Source organism: Stegostoma tigrinum, chromosome 36, assembly GCF_030684315.1.
Source record: "Stegostoma tigrinum isolate sSteTig4 chromosome 36, sSteTig4.hap1, whole genome shotgun sequence".
In the NCBI taxonomy this organism is placed as follows: domain Eukaryota; kingdom Metazoa; phylum Chordata; class Chondrichthyes; order Orectolobiformes; family Stegostomatidae; genus Stegostoma; species Stegostoma tigrinum.
Window position 1 is genome coordinate 4,203,568 of NC_081389.1, and position 25,791 is coordinate 4,229,358.

Consider the following 25,791-nt stretch of genomic DNA (forward strand, 5'->3'; position numbering starts at 1 on the left):
GTTTTTGTTCATAAATGCAGGCTATTTTTCTTGTTACAAGATAAACTGCAACTGTCCAGTCTATAATCTTATGTTATGTCCAACTGGCTTTAACTCCAGCATCTTTAACCCCACCCCCCACATTCTACCTGGGAGTCTATTCCAAGTCTTGGTTACTCTTTCTGGCATCAGACTGCAGTTGCCTTTTACTCAACTTGTTTTCAACTTACATCTCTTTATTCTGCTGCCAAACTTATGTTTACATGTCTTAATGATCATCCTCATTGGACCTTCTTTCAAGAATGAGAAGCTCAAGTATTTCCAAATATCCAAATGAGGGTGTCACTTTGTGACTCTTCTTCAGATTTCTTCTGGAGATTGCTAATCTTTGTGAGTCACTGACTAGAACAGGATACAGTACTCAAGAGGTATTCTAACCACAGCGCTATGAGATTTGTTTGACTTGCTTTCTATTGCATTGGCCATGGGGTTAAACAATGACATTAATTTAATTAATTGCTGCTGTGTGTGGATTGGGCATGTTGTAAAACCAGAGTGTACCCAAGTCCTACTTGATTTTGCAAATTTTTATGCTACAAGTAGTAAAAGATTGGACTTACACCAAACAATTCATGACCTCACGATGTCCTAACACACTTTGTAATCAATAAAGTACTTTGAAATACAGTCAGTGGTTTCATGTAGGATTTGATTATTTCATCCATGGATTGGTTCAGTTGTCCATCTTTCCTTTCAGATGTGCAGTACTTTATATAATTTTGTATTATGTGTTATGCTCTCTTTTACTGCACATTTAGATATTTTGTTTATTTAATTCCAGAATTTCAGGCCTACTCTCTCTCTAGTTCCACCTCCCTCCTGGTTTAGTATCATGTTGACCACTTTGCATTATGTCCAAGTTCCAGATTTCAAAACAAATTAGCCTGACCGGTTTCTATTTGAAGAAGGTGGTGGAAAGTAATTTAACACTGCATTTAGAGAGCTACAGCTGCATTCAAAATGGTCAACCTCTTAAGAGAAAATGTTGAATGACAAATGCAGCTGTTATGGGGAAATAACTGACAGCAAATCCAGTCAACAACAAACTCACAAATGGTTTAACATAAAAATGTACAGGAAATTATCTCACTGTAATACTGCATAGATTCTGCCATTTAGAAGTTCATTTGAAGGTCACCATACAACATCCAGATTTTGTCGTACAGAATGGTTTTCACCAAATATGGAGATGCGGCATGAGTTACTGCAGTCAGGTCACAGCCTCAAAAAATTGCATTGATATTACAGATCTTTTGTCTAACTGTTGGATATCCAAGAATTGCTGTTATAAAGTCAGACAGACAGAAGTTGATTTGCACATTGCAAGCTCCACAAACAGCAATATTGATAGTACGATACAAAATAGGGGCAAATTGAGGTCATTCAGCCCCTTCAAGCCTGTTGCAATGCTCAATAAAATCATGCCTAGTCACTAACTTCAACTCTACCTCAAATAAAGATAATCTGTTTTAGTGATGTTAGTTGAGGGATAAATATTGACTCCACTGCTCTTATTTAAAACAGCGGCATGGAATTCTTTTAATTTTTAGAATCATGATGATAAAAATCCAGGCTGACATGACAGCGTTTGAGGTGTGGTAATGGTGATGGTGGACTCCTCTCTTTCTAAATATGTCCAAGCTATAAGTGACAATCATTTTCTGTGGATTTTCTTCATGACTGCAGTCTGATGTGAGATTGAACACGGATATCTGCAGCACTGACAGATCACATTGTTGTTGGTGAACTTCTACAATTGCGTTACCTCAAATCTAGCTGATCCAACTATCCTGAGCGCTCACCCTTGGAGGGGCAATTCTTTGATACATTACGTACCCATTTTTCGACAGTTATAGTACATGATGGCCAGAATATACACTGAAGGAAGTTTCTTGTCAACCAAACTCTTCAGTGGATATAATGGCCACCTTGGTTCTAACTGTCATAGTGCCACACATCTATCTTGCTCCACTCTCAAACATCCACTGTAACTTATTTGAAACCACTGTGTGACTGTGTGATATTTGTTACCCAACAGCACCTACATTGATCCCTGTTTCTGTAGTCCCCCACTTTGGCCTCTAGAAGGAATCTCTGGAGATTTTTGGCTCTGGTCAGATGGCCAAAATACTGACAATACTGGGTGTCACTTTTGAGAGCCCTTTTTGCCCTTGTAATTTCAAACATCTCTTCATTTGTCTGTATATGGAATTTTCAGCACACACCTTGCCATCCACAGACACGGGAAGAAGTCCAGACTTCACTCAGACAGTCACCTGAGGCTGGAATCGAACCCGAGTCCCTGGTGCTGTGAGGCAGCAGTGCTAATCATTGTGCCACCGTACTGCCCATTTAATAACAAAAAGCAAAGATTTGCAGAGCTGAGAGGAGAAAGCAGGGGCTAAAGGCAAAGATGAGACCTTTATGGTGACCTCATCTGGTGTGGAAATTAAACCCATACTGTTGGCATTTCACTGCATCACAAACCAGTGATCCAGCCAACTGAGCTAACTGCCTCACAGTGCCAGGGACTCGGGTTCGATTCCAGCCTCAGGTGACTGTCTGAGTGAAGTCTGGACTTCTTCCCGTGTCTGTATGGGCTTCCCACAGGGGCTCCAGTTTCCACCAATCCAAAGATGTGCTGGTTCGGTGGACTGGCCATGCTAAATTGCCCTATTGTGTCTAGGGAAGTCCAAACTAGGTGGGTTAACCATGGTAAATGTGCGGTTACAGGGATATGGTCAGTTTGGGTCTGGGAGGGATGCTCTTCAGAGAGTCAGTGCAGGCATGATAGGCAAATGGCCTCTATCTGCACTTTAAGGATTCTACAATTCTATGAAAAAAATTACCAGAATTAATTCAATAGCTCTTTCAAAGAAAGAACATGCTGGGCCAAATGGTCTCTATAATTCTCTGCTTGCAAACTTGTTAATTTTATCCTCTGCAAAGCAAAGATCAGGACTTCCTCCACTCAGTGGTGCTCCCAGTGTCTAAGGTAAACTCCAATGTGCTTTGCAAGAATGTCACATTTGTTGATGCAATTTGAAGTGGCATTGTTACAATTAGTAAAAGTTGCATTACCCAGAACTATAACATTTGTTTGTAACCTTTGCTGGGTTCTGCAGTACCAAAGAGTAACACATGGAGCAGTGCATGTATAGAATAGGTCATAACATAATGGCAACAAATATCAAAACGAAAGAGGATTCTAAAAGGTCTCAATGAACCATAGGGCTGCTCTCTCATCAGAGAGAGATTACTAGTGGCAAGTTCAATATAAGAACAGGAGGCAGCCATTCAGGCCCTCAAACCTGTTCCGCCCAGTAATGAGGTCAAGGCCTGTGATCTAACACCACATACATGCATTTAGCCCACATCCCTTACTACCATTGCTTAACGAATATTTATCGCCTCAGGAGAGGGGAAAAGGTTGAAAAGAAAAATTCTCTATGGTAATCTCAGCTGGTGAGGGTACTGAGAGAGATGATGGCCTAGCACTATTATTGATGGGTGGTTAATCCCAAGTTCCAAGTTCCAAGTAATGTTCTGGGGACCTGGGCTCGAATCCTGCCATGGCAGATGGTGGGGACTGAATTCAATGAAAATTTGGAAATAACAGTCCAAAAATGACCACTGTCGATTGTCGGAAAAATCCATCTGATTCACGAATGTCCTTCAGGGAAGGAAACTGCCATCCTTACCTGGTCTGGTCTACATGTGACTCCAGACCCACAGCAATGTGGCTGACTCTTAAATACCCGCCCCGGGCAATTAGGGATGGACATCGAATGTGACCTAGGCAGCATTGCCCTCATCCCGTGAATGAATGAAAACAAAAGTCTTGCTGTTAGCATCATGCTGACATTGCAAATCAGTCACCTAGCCAACTGAACTAGCCATCCAAAGGAATTTTACATTGTGCCAAACTCAACACTTCACAACTTTGGCAAAACAGCAAGGCAAATGACATGAAATGGAATGCCACCACGGAAGATCAAAGAATTGACTGAAGACTGCAAAAGATTATAACTGAGTTCTCTCACTATAACATAGCTAGTCTATTTTGTTTTAAGGATGCTCCTAATACGTTTCTATTCAACGCACATGTTTTCTACACTGGCCGATGTAACAAGGAGCAGTAATCAATGGTTTAAACTCCTGTCAGACCTGTCCACAGGAATGTGTCAAACTATGTCATTGGATCAGCTAACACCGATCTGTTTTGACACATGAATCTCATTCAAGATTTGTTCCTTTTAGCGGCTTTATGCAAATTTTCAGCACCTCACATCCTAGCATTCCATTTTGCACGGTTCAGTTGCTGTAAAACCCTATGATTGAATTTTATCATATTTTGGAGGTGTTGTTTTCATTGAATTTCATGGTAGATTTCTCTCCATGAGGCTCATGTGTTTTCTTGCATGACTGTCCCAAACTCACCTCATTAACTACATACCATGCTCACAGGGTGACTCACTCATCTGACACTTGCCCAATTTTCCCACTTGTCATACGTGGAAGTTCTCGCCACTAATCTAATATTCTAGCATCCCTGGTGCCAGTTACATTAGTGAGAAGCCATTGTGCCTCTGGTCAAGTGCTGGCCTTCCAGAAGTGCCCTGCGTGGCTACATGAAGCTTGACAGGTGAGGGAAACTGGCATCCTACTTTGCAGTCAGGTACCTCAAAGAGTTGGTGGATAGAACAGTGTAAAGGAGGTGGTCCTCTTCCCTCACGCCTGCAGGCACTGCCAGCCTGAGGTACCATCTGGGTCAGTGTGGTTTCCACTGTTCCAAGGAGCATCCAGCAGTGCAGGAGATTCAATAGCCTTCTTTGCGGTGCCACAGTAAATGCCACAATCTTCTCCCTGCTACCTCATTGTTACTCTATTTCTGTTATTGCACTCACCTCCAACAAGGCTAATGCTCAAACCTCTGAATATTTCATGTAGCATCTGGCCTCACCCATCCCAACAGCTCAGGCCATCAACCCTGCATGCCCTCCTGTGATGCTCACTCATTCACTGGGGACACCTCACTATCTTTCCCACCTGCACCATCACTAATAGCGGTGTCACCCAATGTCATCAAACTCAATCCCTTCCTGTCATTCCAGAAGAAAATGTATCTCTCTAGGGCTAAAAGATGAGCAGTGGGGTGCCCAAAGTACAGTACGAGGACAGGATCATCATTCCCAACAGCAAGGACTTGGAAACGTCCTGCAGAGACATCCAAGTTCGAGCCACCAAGAAAGAATCAGTGGTCGTTCTCGTACTTGTACAACACTCACAAATTAACTGTCTGTGGGAAAAGGGTTGTGAGGTCAACACTTATGGCTGGTTACTAGCACTCAGAGGGCTGCTGGCGACCAGGCACCTGTTCAGCCCCAGGCAGGAGAGGATCTCATGGTGTCAACATTCGCGGGCTTTGTACAAATCACAAATAAATCAAAAGCAGCTGGCAGATTTGTCAATGGCACTGCACAACCTAATGTAACAATTGTAAGACTAGAGCAACACAGTAGGGAGCCTGGTGCCTTAGGCATGCAATGGTCTGGCATCTGTTGTGGAGAAGCAAAGTCTGTTGGATTTGCAACTGGACCCTACTCCATCACCCTAGCCTCAGGGGGTGTGGTGTCTGTCCACTAAATGTTATGGGGCATGTGACTATCAGGGGCTACACGAGGGAAGCTGGGGAACTTTATGGCAGGGAATGAAAGAAAAATGCTGGGTTGCAGAAGGGATTCAATAGTGAAGGAGAAACAACTCAATATATAAGGAGGAGGGGTTGAAGATGGAACATAGGAGAAAAGGAAGTCATGCAGGAGGTGGGGATCGTCAACAATTAATGACACCCTGTTTTCCAGGGGGACAATGAACTACAAGGCTCAGCATGGTTGCCTCGTATGCCTTGGGAAAAGGGAGGCAGAGGCAGACTCAGATGTGTTGGGAGACAGCTTGTGGAGGTGCAACGTCAAACGGGTTGGAAGTGAGGAAGGGAATGATGATATTTGGGTGAGGCAGACTATGGAATTCTCAGTCCAAGAAGCAGCCAATGATGCCTTCCAGTGTCCTGTAAATCACATGTGTGCAATGGAACTAAAAATAGCTATGTCCACTATCAAAGTGGTGGCGATAGTGGTGGGGGGTCACAAATGCTGGCATCTTTGAGGGAGGTGTCTGCAACTTAGAGCAATGTGGGGTCTTTTAAAGGGCAACAACCATAGACACACAGGCATACAATTAAGGTGAAACACAATTCAGAGCTCTAAGATCCTTGTCAACCATTGGACTGTGTGCAATGTTGATCCAAGCCCTCCTCTCCACTTTATGCAGGCTAACAGCCAGGCCCCATGAATACATGTGATTCAACATCAATGTCTCTGCACCTGGAAAGATGCAGCTGTGTTGACAGACACAGACACCCACAGTTCACCCACTAAATGCTCATGGTGCAGCTGATTTTCACTTCACACTTTATTCTTGGGACATCTGGGGATAAGGATGCGTGTGGTTTTAGTTTCTGCAAGGTTGCATTGTGGCTACACAGAATCTCGCACAAACTGCTGACAGTGAAAAGTGAACATATTTACTAACACAATGATGTATTTATAATTAGGGGTAATCAATGTCATTGTGTTAAACGGTCTCCCTCTTTCTCTTCTCTGACTATGTCTCACAGCAATCCTTGGGACTGCAGCTGAGTTGGAGGGAGCCTGCTAGAAAGTATTGATCAGCTAACCCCAGGCACGTTTATATCTTGACAGTCCAGACCTGCTATGTCTATCTGTCCAGAGGCAAATTCCTTAGCTCGGGTTGCCAAAAGGCTGACAGTGAGAGGCATGGTAGAAGTGGAAGACTTGGCCATCTCTGGAATGTCTTAGAGGAAACCTGAGGGGCCTGTGTGCAGTTCTTCCTCTGATGAGTACCTGTTGGCATAGCCCTGTCCCTTTGTGAGGAAGGGGCATCTAGAGTAAGGTCAAGATCACAACAGCCTCGGATGCACCTGTACTCTCGGTCACTGCTACAGATGTTAGATTGGAATTCAAGAGTGTACCCACAGAAAGCAACTTGCCTGGGCGGAGTACCTAGCCATGCACTCAAAACTCTGTGTGGACCAGCTAGTGACAGTATTCACAGACATCTTCAATCTCTCCTTACTCTAACCCCACCTGCTTCAAGAAGACCATCATCATCCTGAGGCTAAAGAAAAATCATGCAGTGTGCCTCAATGACTACCGCCTGATGGCTCTGACCTCCATAATTGGAGGTTAGTCATGGTCCACACCAATTCTAGCCTACCAAATTGCCTTGAACCTTTGCAATTCACCTACCAGCACAACATCCACAGCAGATGCCATCTCCCTGGCCCTACACTCATCCCTGGAACATTTCAATAACAAGGATATTTACATCAGGCTCCTACTTATTAACTGTAGTTCTGCCTTCAACACCATAATTCTAAACACACTCATGTCTAAATTCCAAGGCTCAGGTCTAGGTTCTTCCTTTGTAACCTGTGAGGGGTTTATCACCAATGTAAGGAAGAATCTGGGCAGGTGGGACCACCAGTCCCTCTCCACTGCAGCTGAAAACCTGGTCATCAGGTGTGAAGTACTCCTCAGTGTTGTTGTAGGTGGCACAGGTCCTGCCTATTCCCTGAGCCTTTACCACAGCAGTCACCCAAGCTATCTCCCACTTCATCCGGAAGTGAAAGATGAAACGTGTTTGCAGGGACACCATGTACAAAAGTGTGGTCACGTTGCTGCAGAACATTCCAAGTAAGTGGACCATTCCATATCGCCAGTTCCTTGTGGAAAAAATTGTGAAGAATAACTGTCAGTCATGTGGCAGAATGCCTCAGCACCAGAACTTTGCACTAAGTACAAAGACATAGCTTGGCTGGTGGTGTGAAGAACACTACCCATCAGATCCTTCATAAACACATGCAATCTCTCAGCCACTGCATGATGCCCTCAAAGATGGCTGGAGAGAGATGCACAAGTTATTGTTGCGGTTTGTCCTGAGCAACTCCATGATACAGGACTCTGTGCACTACGGGCTGTTCCCCGAAGACATTTCAACACAAACACTGGCTGTGCCTGGAGGACGTCAACCCAGTGAAAGATACTCTTTGGTCTGTCCAAAATATGTCGGCGTTCCAGTGTGTGAAGAGTTGACCTTGATTAAGTATTGCAGACTAATGCATTCCAAAGTCCAGGACTGTATGCTGAGGGATGCAATAAAGCTTGAGATAGCTGCTGTCTAGGCATAGTGGGAAAAGAGCACATCTAAAGGTCTTTCTGCCAAGTATAATGTGACAGCCTGTTATATTTCGAGATAACCTCATCATATTAATGGCAATACAAATAATTTTCTCTCACAATGGACACATATTAGAATATGCCTTTCCGTTGCCACTGGATTGAAGCTCTAATGAGGAATGTAAAAATTCCACTGTGTTTTCTGCAAAGTCTGGACTGAACTATTTTGCATCTTTGTATGAACTTATAGATAATTTATGAATGAAGTATATTTTTCCATTAAAAAAACACAAGGATAATTCTGCTACGGCAGTACAAAATGGATTGCTGGAAGGCACTTGGTACAGTGTCAATTGAAGAAAGGCATCGGTCATGGTATAAAAGGGCCAGAAGCAACACGGATATAAAATTGGCTTAGTGATAGGAAACACAGAAATGGTGAATGGACATTTTTCAGACTTGAGGAAGGTTTATAGTAGAGTTGGTATTGGGACCTTTGTTCTTCCTGACATATATTAATGATTTGGATCTTGGTATGCAGGGGACAAGAACTGTAAACCCTGAGCAGAAGAGTGTGGAATTTCAAAAGGATATTGACGAGCTGGTGAAGTGGCCAGATAGGTAACAATGAGATTCAATGCAGAGAAGTATGAGGTAATGCACATTTTTTTGTCAGAACAACATTGAAAAACAATACAAAATAGGGGGTACAATTCCAGAGGTGATGCAGGAGCAGACGACCTGGGTGCATATATGCACAGATTGTTGAAGGTGGCAGGACAGTCAGAGACAACAAGTAAGAAAGCATAAGAGTGTTCTTGGCTTTATTAATAGCGACACAGAATGCAAGATCAAGGCGATGACAGTGAACTTGTTAGACTGCAGCTGGATATTGTATACAGTTGTGGGCGCCACATTATGGAAAAGATGTGAATGCTCTGGAGACAGTGCAGAAGTGATTTACAAGAATGGTTCCAGGAATGAGAAACTTCAGTCATGAGGATAGATTGAAGATTTAAGTCTGTTTTCCTTAGAGAGGAGGAGGTTGAGAGGACACCTGGAGGTTTTCAAAAACATGAGCAGTCTATATACGTAGATAGGGAAAAGCCGTTTCTGCTCCTAAACCAGAAACGATAAAAAGGGCACAGATTTAAAGTGATATGCAAATGATGCCCAGGTGATATGCAGGGAAAATAAAATCTTTTCATTTAGCAAGTAGTTAGGGTATGCTATGCACTGCCTGAAATTGTGCTGGAGTCATATTCAATTGAGCCATTCAAAAGGACATTGGATGGATGTTTGGATAGACATGATGTTCAGGATATGGAGAAGAAGGAGATTGGCATGAGTTAATAGAATCAGTGCAGGTATGTTGGGCTGAACGGCCACCTTTTTGTAGTGTAACAATTTTGTGATTCTGAGAAATGTTAACTTCAAAGGAACTGTATTCACCCAAAAACAGAAAATTTCAGCTCCAGAGGCTTTCAATCAATGGACTTGCTCTTCCAACTAGAGGAGCTACATTCTCTCCTAAATGAGATACCACATCTTGAAACATAGATCACTGTATTATGAGAAAAGATTACACAGTTCTGATCCTGGATGCTCGCATGGATTACATAGCAATTTAAAACAAAAATCAGGGCTCAGATCTAAATTTAAAGACAGCATAAATTACCAGGTTAAAAAATACAAACAGTGCAGTATCAATCTTGACAACCTGGTTCAGGAATATTTTGGCAACCAGGAAGTAGAGGGTGGGGCTGGAGAAAAATACATTTTTCAACACTGTAAATAAAGATCTAGAAATGGAATTGCCTATAAATAGGAAGGTGTTCCATTTCCCAGCGTTAAATTAAACATACCAAGGAAACAATTATACAAAAACATTTGATATATCTGTCCGAGTTACTCTGGGAAACAAGCTTCTGTTAAAAATTCAGAGCCTTACACTTGAAATAGTGTCCTGGGTGTGGATGGAGCACGGCTACTGCAAAGAGAAGTGAGGGTCAAGTGCACTGCCAGATGGAGGCAAATGTTGGGCAGAGATAAAGGGTGGGCGTTGAATGGAAGACAGAAGTGGCACTGGGAAGACAACAACTGGACGAATTTATGGCAGGCCAAGTTTAGGAGCTGCCTATGTGGTTGGTTCCCACCCCAAGCGAGCAGCCCTGGAGGGGTAGGAGAAGATAATCAATAGAAATGTGGTAAATGTGGGTAAGTATACCCCTGAAAAACCTGTGATGCTTATCAGCCTCTCTTGTTGTATTAGGCTATTCTCAGCAAATTCTCCAATTTATTTTCTGCTTTTCCTTTGGTACAGCAATAACTTGTCTTTCTTTTACAGTATTCTTGCTCCTTCAACCAACACCACATCGTATACAGTCTGGGAACTGTAACCCACTTTCTTTGAACCTGGTACCAGAGAACAAGTCATGTTCTATGTTCTATTTAATTCTGTGACTTCAGAATACATCTGTCCATACTCCCACTTACTTTTTCATGAAGAAATGTCAATCGTAGTCATGGATCATCACTTCCCCATAGCAGAGATTAGCAAATGGATGGTTACTGGAGGATGTGCGTATCGTTAGCATCAAGCCTACTTACACATGGAACTACACATTCATTTCCCACTTGAGACACAACTTTAACATCCTCTCTGGGTATAGGCATTTACTCAAATATATCATCAAGAATCAGATCAGCGTAAACAAAACTATGTTCTTGTGCTTACAAAGCATTATCATACCAGCATATAAAAATAATCAAGAAAGGATCCTTTAGTGGCCAGTTGTAATTTGATACTATCAGTCACACATCAGTAAGTTCAATCGGTTGGGGAAGATAATGGAATAATAACATTCTGTGAATGAAGCTGCATGACTGACTTTTTGACTCTCAAATTTTGTTTAATGTTTCTGAGTGCAGTAAGATAGTAAGAAATAAAGCACAAGGTCCTCAGAGAAAATAAGGCTGCAATTATGCAGTGCGATTTATTTCTGTGCTGGCAGACTCAACAGAAAGTCTGAATTCAGCCTGGGAATCATGAATCATAAGGCAGCGGAGGAAGAGTGGAGCTGAGTGAAGGTTTAAAAAGAAGCCCTTGACATACAGTAAATCAAGATCAGCTGCCACCACTGTCATTTAAACTAGTCAGTCTGAACAGTCAAGTGGACACACTGGTGATGTGGTGTTTGAAGAATTACATTTGATAGGCATGGTGTACAAAGGAGTAGTTAATTTTTGAACGGCAACACAGGCAGCAAATCAGGAAATAGGTCACTCATCTCCACAGAAATACAACATAAAGACTGCGGACTAAGAATTTAGGAACAGACGGTGGCCATCCAGCCTTCAGAACGTCCTTACTCAATAATGTCACAACCAATTTATATCTGAATACTCAGAGATAGTAGGAACAGCTGCTGCTGGAGTCTAAGATAACAAGGTGTAGAGCTGGATGAACACAGCAGGCCAGGCAGAATCAGAGGAGCAGGAAAGCTGACGTTTCGGGTCTGGACCCATTTCTGAAATTTCTGAAGAAGGGTCCAGACCCGAAATGTCAGCTTTCCTGCCCCTCTGATTCTGCCTGGCCTGCTGTATTCATCCAGCTCTACACCTTGTTATATCTGAATACTATCGGGCCATTGAATTCCTTTGTCATGCAACAGCCTACCAATTTCAGTTCAAGGCTGCCAACTTTTCAGGCTCTGCTGTGCAGGGGTGAGGGTTTGAAACACTGCTCGAGATTTCCACTACCTGTGAAGGTGTCCCTGATATGGCACTGAATGCTAAGGCTGTTGTGGATTCTACCTACTACCCCCACCCCTCACTCAGAAGAAAAGCATTTCTCTCCAGCTATCCTGTCAACACATTTAACCGTCTTATGCAACCTAATCAGATTTTGTGCTGAGGAAGAGTTACCACACTTCAAACATTTCAACTCGACTTTCTCTCTATTGATGCTGCTGGACCTGCTGTGTTTCTCCACCAATTTCTGTTTTTGTTTCAATTAGATCACTCCTTCATCTTTAAAATAAACAAAATAGGAGGCTCATCTATGCAACGTGTTCTCATAAATTAACCCCATTGGCCCTGGGATTATTTTGGTGAATCTGTAATGCATCCCCTTCAAGCATAATATATCCTTACTGAGGCACAGCGCCCAGACCTGATGGCTCTATTCTATAAGAGATAATGGGAACTGCAGATGCTGGAGATTCCAAGATAATAAAATGTGAGGCTGGATGAACACAGCAGGCCAAGCAGCATCTCAGGAGCACAAAAGCTGACGTTTCGGGCCTAGACCCTTCATCACCCTCTGATGAAGGGTCTAGGCCCGAAACGTCAGCTTTTGTGCTCCTGAGATGCTGCTTGGCTCTATTCTATATACAGTTTAGCCAAAGCCTTGTTCAACTACAGCACAACAACTCTCCCTTTTATATTCCAGAAATCAGAAAATATGATTAAATCAGAAAGAAACTTTGATTTAATTTCTCTCCTCAAATACAACCGTTTTCCTCCAAAATATTAACAGTGCTATGCCAGAGGGCAATTATATTACAAAACAGGACATGCCAGTTTTGGGGGCACACAGAGGCAAGCATTGTCCTCAGTCTCGAGAACCCAAATGTGGCTATAAATTATTAGTTCAGATGGTACCTGCTCCTGATCTGCACTGCAGCAATTCTATTCCCTAGAGCATATTGGCTGGGCACGGGGACAATTATTACAGGCATCTTTCCTGCTTGGAAAAATTCAAGCAGTCAAAAATACATTTCCAGAGTGAGTTTCTGAGCTATATACTGTCCTTGGCAACTTACGTAAACATCAATTATCACATTGTTAGAAAAGGGGCACCTGGCAGTCACTGGCAGTGAATGACCAAGCACAGCAGCTGCTCTTAATATTGAGCTCACAAAGCAGCCCGACAGCACATTCTAATTACATGCTGCCTTGCCTCTCAGAGACATGGGGGCTGTCAATTACTGGCCCTCTGCTTAGGCCCAACCCATTGTGAATTCACTGGAAAGGTTTTGATGTCAACTGCATAAACGCAGTGTTTTACATTTGCTATGCCGGATCTGATCTCTTACAGCTCACTTCACTGCATTAGCGACGAGGCGGTTTCACATTAGCACGCAATTAGTAGTTGGCCCATTACCACTGCAGCTTCCCTATGGCTCTGAATACAATCACAAAGGAACCTTTCCTTCCCTACCCCCAACCCTCTGAAACCAAAACGTCCTTTATAGAATAAAATCTGCACACAAAATGAGATGTATGCAAATTCTTGGCACTGTGCAAGCAAATCTTCAAGATGTGATTTGTTTTGGATTCCATTAGCAGTCAAACAACTACTTTGGCTCTGTGCCAGTCTGGGTCTACGCACCTTTGCGTTGTCATGCCAACCAAGACATATATGTTTCGCCTGTATTTACATCTGAGATAAAAGACTAGAATAATTAAAAGGACAGATGTAAATCTTTCTCATGACATACTTTCCACTGAAACAGAGTTATTTCTTCCAAAATGTCTGTTAACTATTTTGCAGCCCTGTAAAGCAGCAGCCTGGAGATTATGTAGCAATGTGTTAAGCTGCCTAAATGGAAAATCTTCTCAGTAAGCCTGCACTCCATTTAAAAAAGATCTTACAACCTCTGCTAAAAATACATCTTGTGTGCCTTTCCAGTACAGCTGGTGCCCTCAGGTTAAGTCCATCTGCATCTGAGATGGTGGAAGTCAAGCTTACACTGCACTATAGCCACAGTATCTTATCTGATCTCAGAAGCTAAGTAAAGGACAGCTTGGTTAGTACACAGATGGGAGCATGGAAGTACCAGGTGCAGGCAATTTTGTGGCTCAGTGGTAGTGTTCCTACCTCTGGACTAGGACTGGGGCTCAAGTCTCACCTGACCTGAAGGTGTGTTATAACATTTCTGAACAAGTGGATTAGAACATACCTACAATCTACTTAAATGGGAGAAACGTTGCATTAGCCAAACCCCCATTACAATTTAAGCTAATTTATACTATGTTTGTGCTGTACGAAAGCCCGGTCATATTCCAAACTGACAACGTTTGCAAAGTCATCAATAATACTAAATAAAACCTGAAAGAACTGTGGATGCTGTACATCAGAAACAAGAACAGAAATTGCTGGAGAAGTTCAGCAGGTCTGGCAGCATCTGTCAACATAAATCACAGTTAATGTTTCGGATCCAGTGACCCTTCCTCAGAACTCTGATTTCTCTCCACAGATGCTGCCAGACCTTCTGAGCTTTTCCAGTAATTTCCATTTTTGTCACCCATAATACTACTGGTTCCAACATTCAGATTGCAGCAAGGCAGCTGACACGTACATATTCACTTTTTTGTCTGTAACAGCCTTCCCCACCCCCAACCCTCTGATACCAAAACGTCCTTTAAGAATTGGACAAATCAGCATCAAGGCCAACAACACAGATCTAACAGGTTTGGAACCTACAGCTTTAACACAGCAGTGTGGCACATTAAAGGTTGATAATAGTACGTTGTAATACTTTTGTCACTTCCTACCGAACAGAGAGATTATTGAATAATAGCACAGATATTCTACTTTAAGAAAAGCTGAATTTACGTTTATATAGCACCTTTAATGCTCTCAGGACATACCAGAGCATTTTGCAGATAACAAAAGGTATCACTGCTGTTGCAGTATAGGAAATGTGACCATCAATTTCTGCGTAGCAAGCTCTCACAGCCATGCAAATGTTTCTTGAAGGATAAATACTGGTCAAAGAACATTCCTGTTCCTTTTTCAAATAAGGCCTTTAGGACATTTTGCATTGGTCTATGAAGATAGGGAAAAGCTAATGTTTAAGTTAATGTCTCATTTGAAAGACTAACTTCAAAAACACAAAATTATCTATGATACACTAGGTTTGTTAGCTTAGATCATGTGCTCAATTCTCTGGAATGGGTCTTGAAACACAAAACATTGTGACTCAAAGAAAGGAGAGGTCCCACTTGGACTGAAGTAGTACAAACAGACTGGCTCTGATCTGGACTCACTCAACAGTGAACACAATGTGGCTCAAATAATTTACAGCAATACCCAGTTCCTGCAATTTCACTTTAAAGTTCATTTGCGCTGATATCATCCTTCATTTACACAACCTGCATAAGGAACAAAATGAGTCAGGTTACACTGGCCCTTTACAGCCAAATAAGACAACCTTCAACTCAGGATTGAACAGAACTTCAAAGTCACACACCTTGACTCTTTAGTCTTGCACAACTGGTTTAGCCTGGAACAAGTAGTTCAGGGATAAGGCTATAATCATTCTGGTGGGAGCAGATTAACAATGTATCTAATACTCACCTAGTTCATTCACGGCAGCTTGCCAAGTCCAGCTGGTTATGGGAGTGCAATGGGTCAGACACTGTACTTTCATCTTTTCGGCATTAGTTCAAACGCAGTCCATAACTGGATGAGTTACCACTTTCCATCTTTAAGGACAATGTGAATGGAGTTTGGGCAATTTCAACAGAATTCCTTATGGCTCCACAATGTGAAACTACCCTGAATTCAGCAACTCAATCTCTTCTGAAGAGCTACAGATTGACTGATATTTAAAATGGAAAATACTAAAATGATGTAGGCAGAAAACGTTTTTCTAAAGTTGAATTTCATCATGGCCATTAAAGAAAGCTCAATTAAGCATCCGAAAAACATAGCTTACACTGAATGAGAAATCTCCCTGTTGTTGTGTAAAGAATGTAAAATGGTTGAAGTAAACACATTTAAGGGGAAGTTAAATAAGGACACGAGGGAGAGAAGAATGGAAGAATTAGCCAATAAGAAGCAACGAAGACAAGCATCATGCATAAAATGAACACTGCATAGATAGGCCGCACTGATTTAGGACAAATCTACCTATTAACTTATTTAATCGTTGTGCGTCGGAGCTTTCTGTATTCCAATTAGTTGCCATCCCTTTGTTGTCTGTGAAGCACTTAGATATATTCTGAAAGGCACTATATAAATGCAAACCATTCATTTTTCTTTTACATCTAAATGTACAGATTCCAAAAGGATAAAATAACTTCTTCTAAAGGATTAGCGCTGAAAGACAAAAGCAGATTTTGCTCTAATGCCAGCTGTTTTTTAAAACCTCCAAAAGGTCAACACACTACACACTTTTCACTCCCAGCAGAACATCAACTACAAATGGATGCATAGGAAGCAGTGCCACATGGGTGTTATTCAATACATGCAAACTTACATCCAGAACCTCAACCTGAGCTGCAAATCTTCTCAAAACTCGCTAACATGAGTCATTGCCACATTGCACTGACCACCACCAGGGACACACGTTCACTCATGAAAGGCAGAAGTGTGGTGTTCAATCCAGCATAAACCTAGTCTATTATGAACAATGCAGCATTTCATTGACTGTAGCTTAAGTTCAGAAATGTAACATCATTCAAGAAGTCAACAGAATCTTCAAAGGCCAAGAGTTTACTTTCTGTCATATTTCTTCCAAGTACAACGTACTGAATGAAATTAAGTTTAGATCATTTCACACTACTCCTTCAGCAAGCTCAATGAACAGCACAGTGGCTCAGTGGTTAACACTACTGCTCCACAGCATCAGGGACGCAGATTCAATTCCAAGCTTGGGTGACTGTCTGTGTGGAGTTTGCACATTCTCCCAGTGTCTGTGTGGGATTCCCCCCCCACCAGCAGTCCAAAGATGTGCAACTTAGGTCGACTGGCCCATGCTAAATTGCCTATAGTTTCCAGGGATGTGCAGGCTAGGTGGGCTGACACAGAAAATGGAGGTTTACAGGGAGAGCATGGCAGGAGAGTCTGGATGGGATGCTCTTTGAAAGGGCAGTGTGGGCTCGATGGGCCAAATACTTCCACACTGTAGGGATTCTATGATTCTAGAAGACATTCTAGCACTCTAACATACACTTTTCCAGTTTGCCCACGTGAGAAGAAGTGGTATAGTTGCCAGATTCCTACCAGCCCACAGGGCTGCTCACTCCTTACAGAGGTTTAACCTGAGGGTCATCACTCCTCAGGTGTAGGGACAGGTTGATGAGGAGGTCCTTCATCGTAACCTCAGCTGGTGTGGGAACTGAATCCACATTGTTGGTGTCACTCTGCATCGTAAACCAGCTGTCCAGCTAAATGAACGAACCCATAGAAAACAGGATTATTTAGGAAAATGTATAACATGAATAGGTCCGTGCTTGAGAATGTTTTCACTTAAACAGCAGTGCCAAACTGAAGTTAAGAACTTCCAGTCAAGGGAGAAGCGGGAACAGACATAAAATTCAAATTTCTTGCAGAATTGAGACCCCAAAAATATGACTTTTCCCTATAGCTTGTATTTTGATGATGCCTCATCACATCCTTAGGACACCTCGAGCACTTCACATTTCAAGTAACATCACTGTTTGCATAGGCAAACAATATGGTCAATTTGTACACTGAAAGGTCCCATAAGCAGCAATTTAAATGAACAAGGAGATAATCACTGCTTTGTAGCATTGACTGAAAGAGTAGTGTTGGCCAGTATACAGGAGAAACACATTGCTCTTTGTCAAATAATGCACTGGGGCCTTTTATGCCTGTTTGAGCAGGCAGAGGGAACCCGGGCATAAATCTCATCTGAAAGCATGTTTACATTTCTTTTTCCACCCTATTACAGTTCAAGACTCTTTGCTCAAACAGAGATGTTGATTATAAGCCTTGAAAATCACAGGTCTGGTGCAGTTCACTTCCCCTTTGAAAGCAGTACCAGCCTAGGAATAAATAGGCCACTGAGCTGAATCTGTACAACCTTTGAAGGAGTTTAACCGACTCTTGATAGAGGGATTGGAAAAATACAGGCTTTATGCCAGAACATGATGGTGATGAAATGGTTTAAAAATAGGCTTGGAGTCAAAACAAATTGGACAGATTAAAAGGCCTTCCTCAATCCAGTTTATGTTTCAAAATAAAAACATTGCTGTTGAGAGATTGGTAATGGAGTAATTATTGACCTTGCCATATATTCCACCTTCAAATGACTGTTCTTCATTATATCAATTCTACATCTCATTTAACTTTGAGGCTGTAAATTCCATGAGCTACAAATACCCATGGTCTTGCTGCCAAAGCTTCAACTCCAGTCAAGTTTAATGACTTTAAGGTTAGCATGCAAAATGCTGGATCGATGGAGTGCAGTACAATTATACCCACTTATTAATAAGTATTTCCATGTTACATTCAACGTAGTCATGAGATTCCCAATAGACCTAAGATTTGCATATAATCAGCTTATGAACAGCTCTGTGATGAGGGTGTGGTTTATAACTACGATGTCAAAACTTATGCAAACCCTGTTTCCAAAGATGGTATAACGAGTCACTATTCCATACAATCAAGCTACATGGTGACCTTTTATTGTGCAGTTAGAAAGAAATTAACTTGAAGATTATTTTTAGTTTTAGAAGATATTTAGTGTTCTCTGAGCCATAAACCTCATGGTATGTGTATTTTTAGATAGTGATAGCTTCCATCATCACTGTTCTTAACCTGGATAAAAGGTGGAGTAGACTGTGTCGGGAAACTCATTCCTTTAGAAAGTACAGGGGCGGTGCGGTGGCTCAGTGGTCAGCACTGCTGCCTCACAGCACCAGGGACCCGGGTTTCATTCCAGCCTCGGGTGACTGTCTGTACGGAGTTTGCACATTCTCCCCGTGTCTGTGTGGGTTCCTTCCGGGTGCTCTGCTTTCGCTCCCACAGTCCAAAGATGTGCAAGCTAGGTAATTCGGCCACGCTAAATTGCATGTAGTGTTCAGGGGTGTGTGGGTTATAGGGGGATGGGTCCGGGAGGGATGCTTCAAGGGGCAATGTGGACTTGTTAGGCCGAAGGGCCTGTTTCCACACTGTAGAGAATTTAATCTAATCTTTCCCTGGCCTTCACTCATGTTTTTCTATTTGTATGTTGCACCAAGAACTGAAACTGGGCATTTTTCCTTTTATGTCCCATTATGGGCAACAGCATCCAGTGCAAGGATGCACTCCAAGCCAAGTGCATCAGCCAAGCTCTGGAAATCCAGCTTCAACCAGTGTATGATTGCAAACCTTGGGAAAGTACATTCACCATTCTGTGATGTGATTCTGCTATTGAAAATAACTTATTAAATATTATGTGATAATGGGAACTGCAGATGCTGGGGAATCCAAAATAATAAAATGTGAGGCTGGATGAACACAGCAGGCCAAGCAGCATCTCAGGAGCACAAAAGCTGACGTTTCGGGCCTAGACCCTTCATCAGAGAGGGGGATGGGGTGAGGGTTCTGGAATAAATAGGGAGAGGGGGGGAGGCGGACCAGAGATAGAGAGAAAAGAAGATAGGTGGAGAGGAGAGTATAGGTGGGGAGGTAGGGAGGGGATAGGTCAGTCCAGGGAAGACGGACAGGTCAAGGAGGTGGGATGAGGTTAGTAGGTAGGAGATGGAGGTGCGGCTTGAGGTGGGAGGAAGGGATGGGTGAGAGGAAGAACCGGTTAGGGAGGCAGAGACAGGTTGGACTGGTTTTGGGATGCAGTGGGTGGAGGGGAAGAGCCGGGCTGGTTGTGTGGTGCAGTGGGGGGAGGGGACGAACTGGGCTGGTTTTGGGATGCGGTGGGGGAAGGGGAGATTTTGAAGCTGGTGAAGTCCACATTGGTACCATTGGGCTGCAGGGTTCCCAAGCGGAATATGAGTTGCTGTTCCTGCAACCTTCGGGTGGCATCATTGTGGCAGTGCAGGAGGCCCATGATGGATATGTCATCTAAAGAATGGGAGGGGGAGTGGAAATGGTTTGCGAATGGGAGGTGCAGTTGTTTATTGCAAACCGAGCGGAGGTGTTCTGCAAAGCGGTCCCCAAGCCTCCGCTTGGTTTCCCCAATGTAGAGGAGGCCACAACGGGTACAGTGCATGCAGTATATCACATTGGCAAATGTGCAGGTGAACCTCTGCTTGATGTGGAATGTCACCTTGGGGCCTGGGATAGGGGTGAGGGAGGAGGTGTGGAGGCAAGTGTAGCATTTCCTGCGGTTGCAGGGGAAGGTGCCGGGTGTGGTGGGGTTGGAGGGCAGTGTGGAGCGAACAAGGGAGTCACGGAGAGAGTGGTCTCTCCGGAAAGCAGACAGGGGTGGGGATGGAAAAATGTCTTGGGTGGTGGGGTCGGATTGTGCATGGCGGAAGTGTCGGAGGATGATGCGTTGCATCCGGAGGTTGGTGGAGTGGTGTATGAGAACGAGGGGGATCCTCTTTGGGCGGTTGTGGCGGGGGCGGGGTGTGAGGGATGTGTTGCGGGAGACGCGGTCAAGGGCGTTCTCGACCACTGTTGGGGGGGAAGTTGCGGTCCTTGAAGAACTTGGACATCTGGGATGTGCGGGAGTGGAATGCCTCATCGTGGGAGCAGATGCGGCGGAGGCGGAGGAATTGGGAATAGGGGATGGAATTTTTGCAAAATTGCAAAATTTGCAAAGTCCAGTCCCTATACACCTGCATTCCGCATGCAGATGGCCTCAAGGCCCTCCGCTTCTTCCTGTCCCGCAGGCCCGACCAGTCCCCCTCCACCGACACACTCATCCGCCTAGCCGAACTCGTCCTCACACTCAACAACTTCTCGTTCGATTCCTCCCACTTCCTACAGACTAAGGGGGTGGCCATGAGCACCCGCACGGGCCCCAGCTATGCCTGCCTCTTTGTAGGTTACGTGGAACAGTCCCTCTTCCGCACCTACACAGGCCCCAAACCCCACCTCTTCCTCCGTTACATTGATGACTGTATCGGCGCCGCCTCTTGCTCCCCAGAGGAGTTTGAATAGTTCATCCACTTCACCAACGCCTTCCACCCCAACCTTCAGTTCACCTGGGCCATCTCCAGCACATCCCTCACCTTCCTGGATCTCTCAGTCTCCATCTCAGGCAACCAGCTTGAAACTGATGTCCATTTCAAGCCCACCGACTCCCACAGCTACCTAGAATACACCTCCTCCCACCCACCCTCCTGCAAAAATTCCATCCCCTATTCCCAATTCCTCTGTCTCCGTCATGGAGACAGCCAGTATTTGCTCTATGCCTATGACAATCCTGACCAATCAGAACCTACTTACTTGATCTGAGAATTAAGATTGACAGATAATTGTTACTGTAGCTTCTCCATGCCAATTATGGCCCATACAGGCTACACCCTCTTTTCATGCTGTCTTAATGATGTCTTTTTTTTAAAAAAAGTCTATGTTTTGCATCCTAGTTGTGACTAGTGGCGACAATGAACTTCAACTTCTTGTTTTCTTTCAGCAATATTTAGGGTCAATCTCATTTGCTGCTTGGATAATATGTCTGCCTGGAGGTTGCCAAAAATATCTTAAACAGAACTTAACATTTGTAATGAAGAAAATGCAAATGAATAAGAATATGACATGCAGCGTTTAAAGTACAGAAATAACCTATTTGATCTAACAGGTCTATGTCAGTGTTAATATTCCAAACAAGCTTCCTTAATATTACTACATCAATAACTCAGCTCTTCCTATCTCTTGCATGTTATTCTAATTATATTTGGTTTCGTGAAAGCTACATGGTATGTATCTGCAAGGTCTAGAAAGGTAAAACGTTCACACAGCTAGCAACTAAAATTATGCTTTTAGCTGTGTTTAAAAATTTATTCTTGGGACATAAGTATTACTGGCTGAGCACTATTGCCCATCCCTAGTTGCCCTTGAGAAGGAATTGTCTACCTTCTTGAAGTCCCTCATTCTGTTAAATTTCAATGAGTATAGTCCCAGTTTACTCAATCTCTTCTCATAAGTCAAATCTCTCAACTCCAGGATCAATCTAGTGAATCTCTTCTGCACCTCCTCCAGTGCCAGTACATCCTCTCTCAAGAAAGGAGACCAAAACTGCATACAGTACCCCATCTATACAGCTGCAGCATAATCTGTTTTTAAACTCCTTCCCTCTAGCAATGAAGGACAATATTCAATTTGTCTTCTTAATTACCTGCTCTAACTGAAAACCAACCTGCGTGATTCATGCACAAAGACACCTAGGTCCCTCTGCGCAGCAGCATGCTGCAGTTTTCCACCATTTAAATAATAGTCCAATTTGGCGTTATTCCTATCAACATGGATGATCTCACATTTACTAACACTGTAAACCATCTGCCAGACCTTTGTTCAGTCAACCTATTTAATGTCCCTCTGCAGACTTTCACTGTCCTCTGCACATCTTGCTCCACCACTCACCTGTGTGTTATCGGCGAACTGTGACATACTGCACTTGGTCCCCAAATCCAAGTAATCTATGTAAATTGTAAACGATTGCCACCCCAACACCAGGGAGGGAATCCTAGGATTTTGACCTAGTGACGGAGAAGGAGTGGCGATCTGTTCAGGATGGTGAGTGGTTTGGATGGGAACTTGCACATGATGATGTTCTCATGTATCTGCTGCTCTTGTCCTTCTAGATAGCAAAGATTGTGGGTTTGGAAGGTGCTACCTAAAGGATCTTTGGTGTATTTCTACAGTGCGTCCTTTTTTTTTAAATGACATACACTACTGCAACTGAGTATGTGGTGAAGCAGGTGGATGTTTCTGATCATAGTGGCAATTAAGCATGCAGGATAATGTCAGGCTTCTTGAGTTCTGTCAAACTAGCACTCACCCCGACAAGTGGGGAGTATTCCAACACACTCCTGCGTGCCTCAGAAGTGGTGGACAGGCTTTAGGAGTCAGGAGTTGAGTTACTTGCTGCAGGATCCCTTCATTCTGACCTGCTCTTGCCAGCACTGTATTATCTGGCACAGTATTTATATAGTTTGTGTAGATTGCACATGATACCATGGGTTAGTGTTTGCATTCTACATTCAAGTAGCAGTGGAACAAAACATTCATCCCTACTAAATCAGATTATTACATTATAATGTTAGATAGATCATAGTTAGATAGATACAGTGTGGAAACAGGCCCTTTAGCCAAACAAATCCACACCAACCCAGAGAATCGCACCCAGGCCCATCCCCTTATAACCAACCTAATCGACACATCCCTGAACACTACGGGCAATTTAGCATGGCCAATCCACCTAGCCTGCACATCTTTGGATTATGGGAAGCAAGTGGAGCACCCAGAGGAAACCCACACAGACATGGGGAGAATGTGCAAACTCCACACAGAAAGTCGCCCAAGGCTGGAATTGAACCAGTGACAGTAGCGCTGTGAGGCAGCAGTGCTAACCACTGAGCCACAGTGTTCCATTCACTAATCACCAATGTTTATGTATGTGCATGCTCCATTCATATTTAGTGGCAGAAGGTTTGGTAACCAGCTCATGCTTTAAACTGGAATGATAGGTGCTACCAATATTGGCTTATAACACTTGTATCTGTCTCCTGCATTGACGAAACAGCTCATCATTTATTAGGTCTTGGGCTCAGCTACGCAAATAGTCAACTTACTTCCATTTCTCATCATTGGACAAATCTTTCATTCCAGGAATCAATTTTCTGAACTTTGATGCATTGCCTCCAGGACAAGTATATCCTTCCTTCAATAGAGAGACCAAAATGGAGCACAATACTGCGGGTCTGCTCTCAACAAAACATGATACAATTGTACTAAGAGATAATGGGAACTGCAGATGCTGGAGAATCCAAGATAACAAAGTGTGGGGCTGGATGAACACAGCAAGCCAAGCAGCATCTTAGAAGCACAAAAGCTGCCATTTTGGGCCTAGACTCTTCATCATCTGAAGAAGGGACTAGGCCCGAAACATCAGCTTTTGTGCTCCTAAGATTCTGTTTGGTTTGCTGTGTTCATCCAGCCCCACACAATTGTACTAAGAATGCCTTATTCTTAGTCCAGTCTTCTTGCAATATCACCCAAAGACTCATTTGCTTTCCTAATTGCTTGCTTCACCGACACTGATGTTCCTGCGAAAGCACACAAAGTCTTTCCAACATCAACATTTACAAATCTCACACCTGTTACAAACTATTCAGCCTTACTAGCCTCAATGTCAAAATGAATAACCTCACATTTCCTTACAATACACTCCATCTACAATTTGATGCTGATTCAGAGCCTGTTTACATCACATTGTAGCCTCTCTGTGTCCTCAGTTTACACTCCACCTAGTTTCCTATCACTAACAAATTTGGATACATTACTATTCATCTCTATATAAATTGTAACCAGCTCAGGCCACAATACTGACTCCACTCATTACAGACTGCCAATTTGACAATGCACCAATTATCACAACACTTTGCTTCTTATCCATTAATGCTAATATGTTATCCCCAACTCTTATCAGTCCTCATTTTGTGTACTAACTTTTTGGGTAGCATTTACCCTTTTGTGTGTGGGGAAGGAATTCCAGAGAATTCATCAATAGTGAAATGATTAGAATATAGTAATGCTCAAGAAGTCCAAATTGGAGGGCTGTAGGACTGGAGAAGATTACAAAAGAAAGGAGAGACCACATGGAGGGACTGAAGAGAAAAAAGGATAGAAGTTCTAAAATGATGTGGTTAGAAATAAAGCTATCGATAAGCAGATCTAAAGAATGAAGCAGGAATGGAGAAACCATCGTCTGTTCCACTATTATAATAAAGTGCTTCAACAAAATAATCAAAACTACAAAAGAAAAGCAGCATCAGCACTGTATTAACACTTGTGAAGCAGTCCCCTTAGAAGCTCTGTAACGTTGAGGCTTTTAAAACTACGTAATGAACTAAATGTCACCACTGACTTTATTCACTATCCAGTCACTTACAGATCTTGTGTCGTCCTTTAATTGGAAATTTCACAAGTAGTTCCTGGGGATTGGTGCAAATGAACACAAATGGAGAACCACATTCTTGGTCTGCAAACTGAAAACAAAAATTAAACATTTATTACTATTAATTCATGGACAGTTGGGAACTTTCTTTACTTCAGTTCTTAGTACATAAACAGCTCGAATCACATGGGTACACCTCAGAGAGCCTCATGATCTAATGTTTCAATCTCTACTTTCTCCACCAACTCAATTTAAATGGTGATAATTTTATTCTTCACTTCAGTATTGTCTGCAACCTACCATTCCCTACCCCAGACTCTGGTGAAAGATTCACACCCGTGGCCAACCAAAGGATTCCAGGAGATTTATGGGCAAAAGGGAAGCAACAATGGGACAAGTTTTACGCCTGGTAGTATTCGGGAGAGATTCTCAAATCCACTAAGGGAAGTACCTGGAAGCAACCACTCACCCACTTCTCAGGAAAACGTGAATACTCTGGAAGCTCTGAGGAACAGTGGGTGTTTGCTTTAAGAACTGTAATTCTGTGAAAATTATATGTATAATAAGTTTTGAAGTGCAAGTTTCCTTCAAAAACAGTACATTTAAAATTGTGCTTTTAGGCATCTGTCACATAAAATGTGAAATCCTGTTGTATTGTCTTTTTTAAATAG

The 25,791-nt window shown here is 42.9% G+C and overlaps 1 protein-coding gene across 1 annotated transcript in view; it reads right to left on the reverse strand.

Annotated features, from left to right (window-relative positions):
- The window catches only part of trip4 (thyroid hormone receptor interactor 4), a 138,935-nt gene that overhangs the window by 6,953 nt on the left and 106,191 nt on the right, over positions 1-25,791 (reverse strand). Inside the window, exon 12 of the mRNA XM_048520687.2 lies at positions 25,115-25,211. Within this exon, the coding sequence (XP_048376644.1) occupies positions 25,115-25,211 (97 nt within the window). The remainder of the gene's footprint in view (positions 1-25,114; positions 25,212-25,791) is intronic.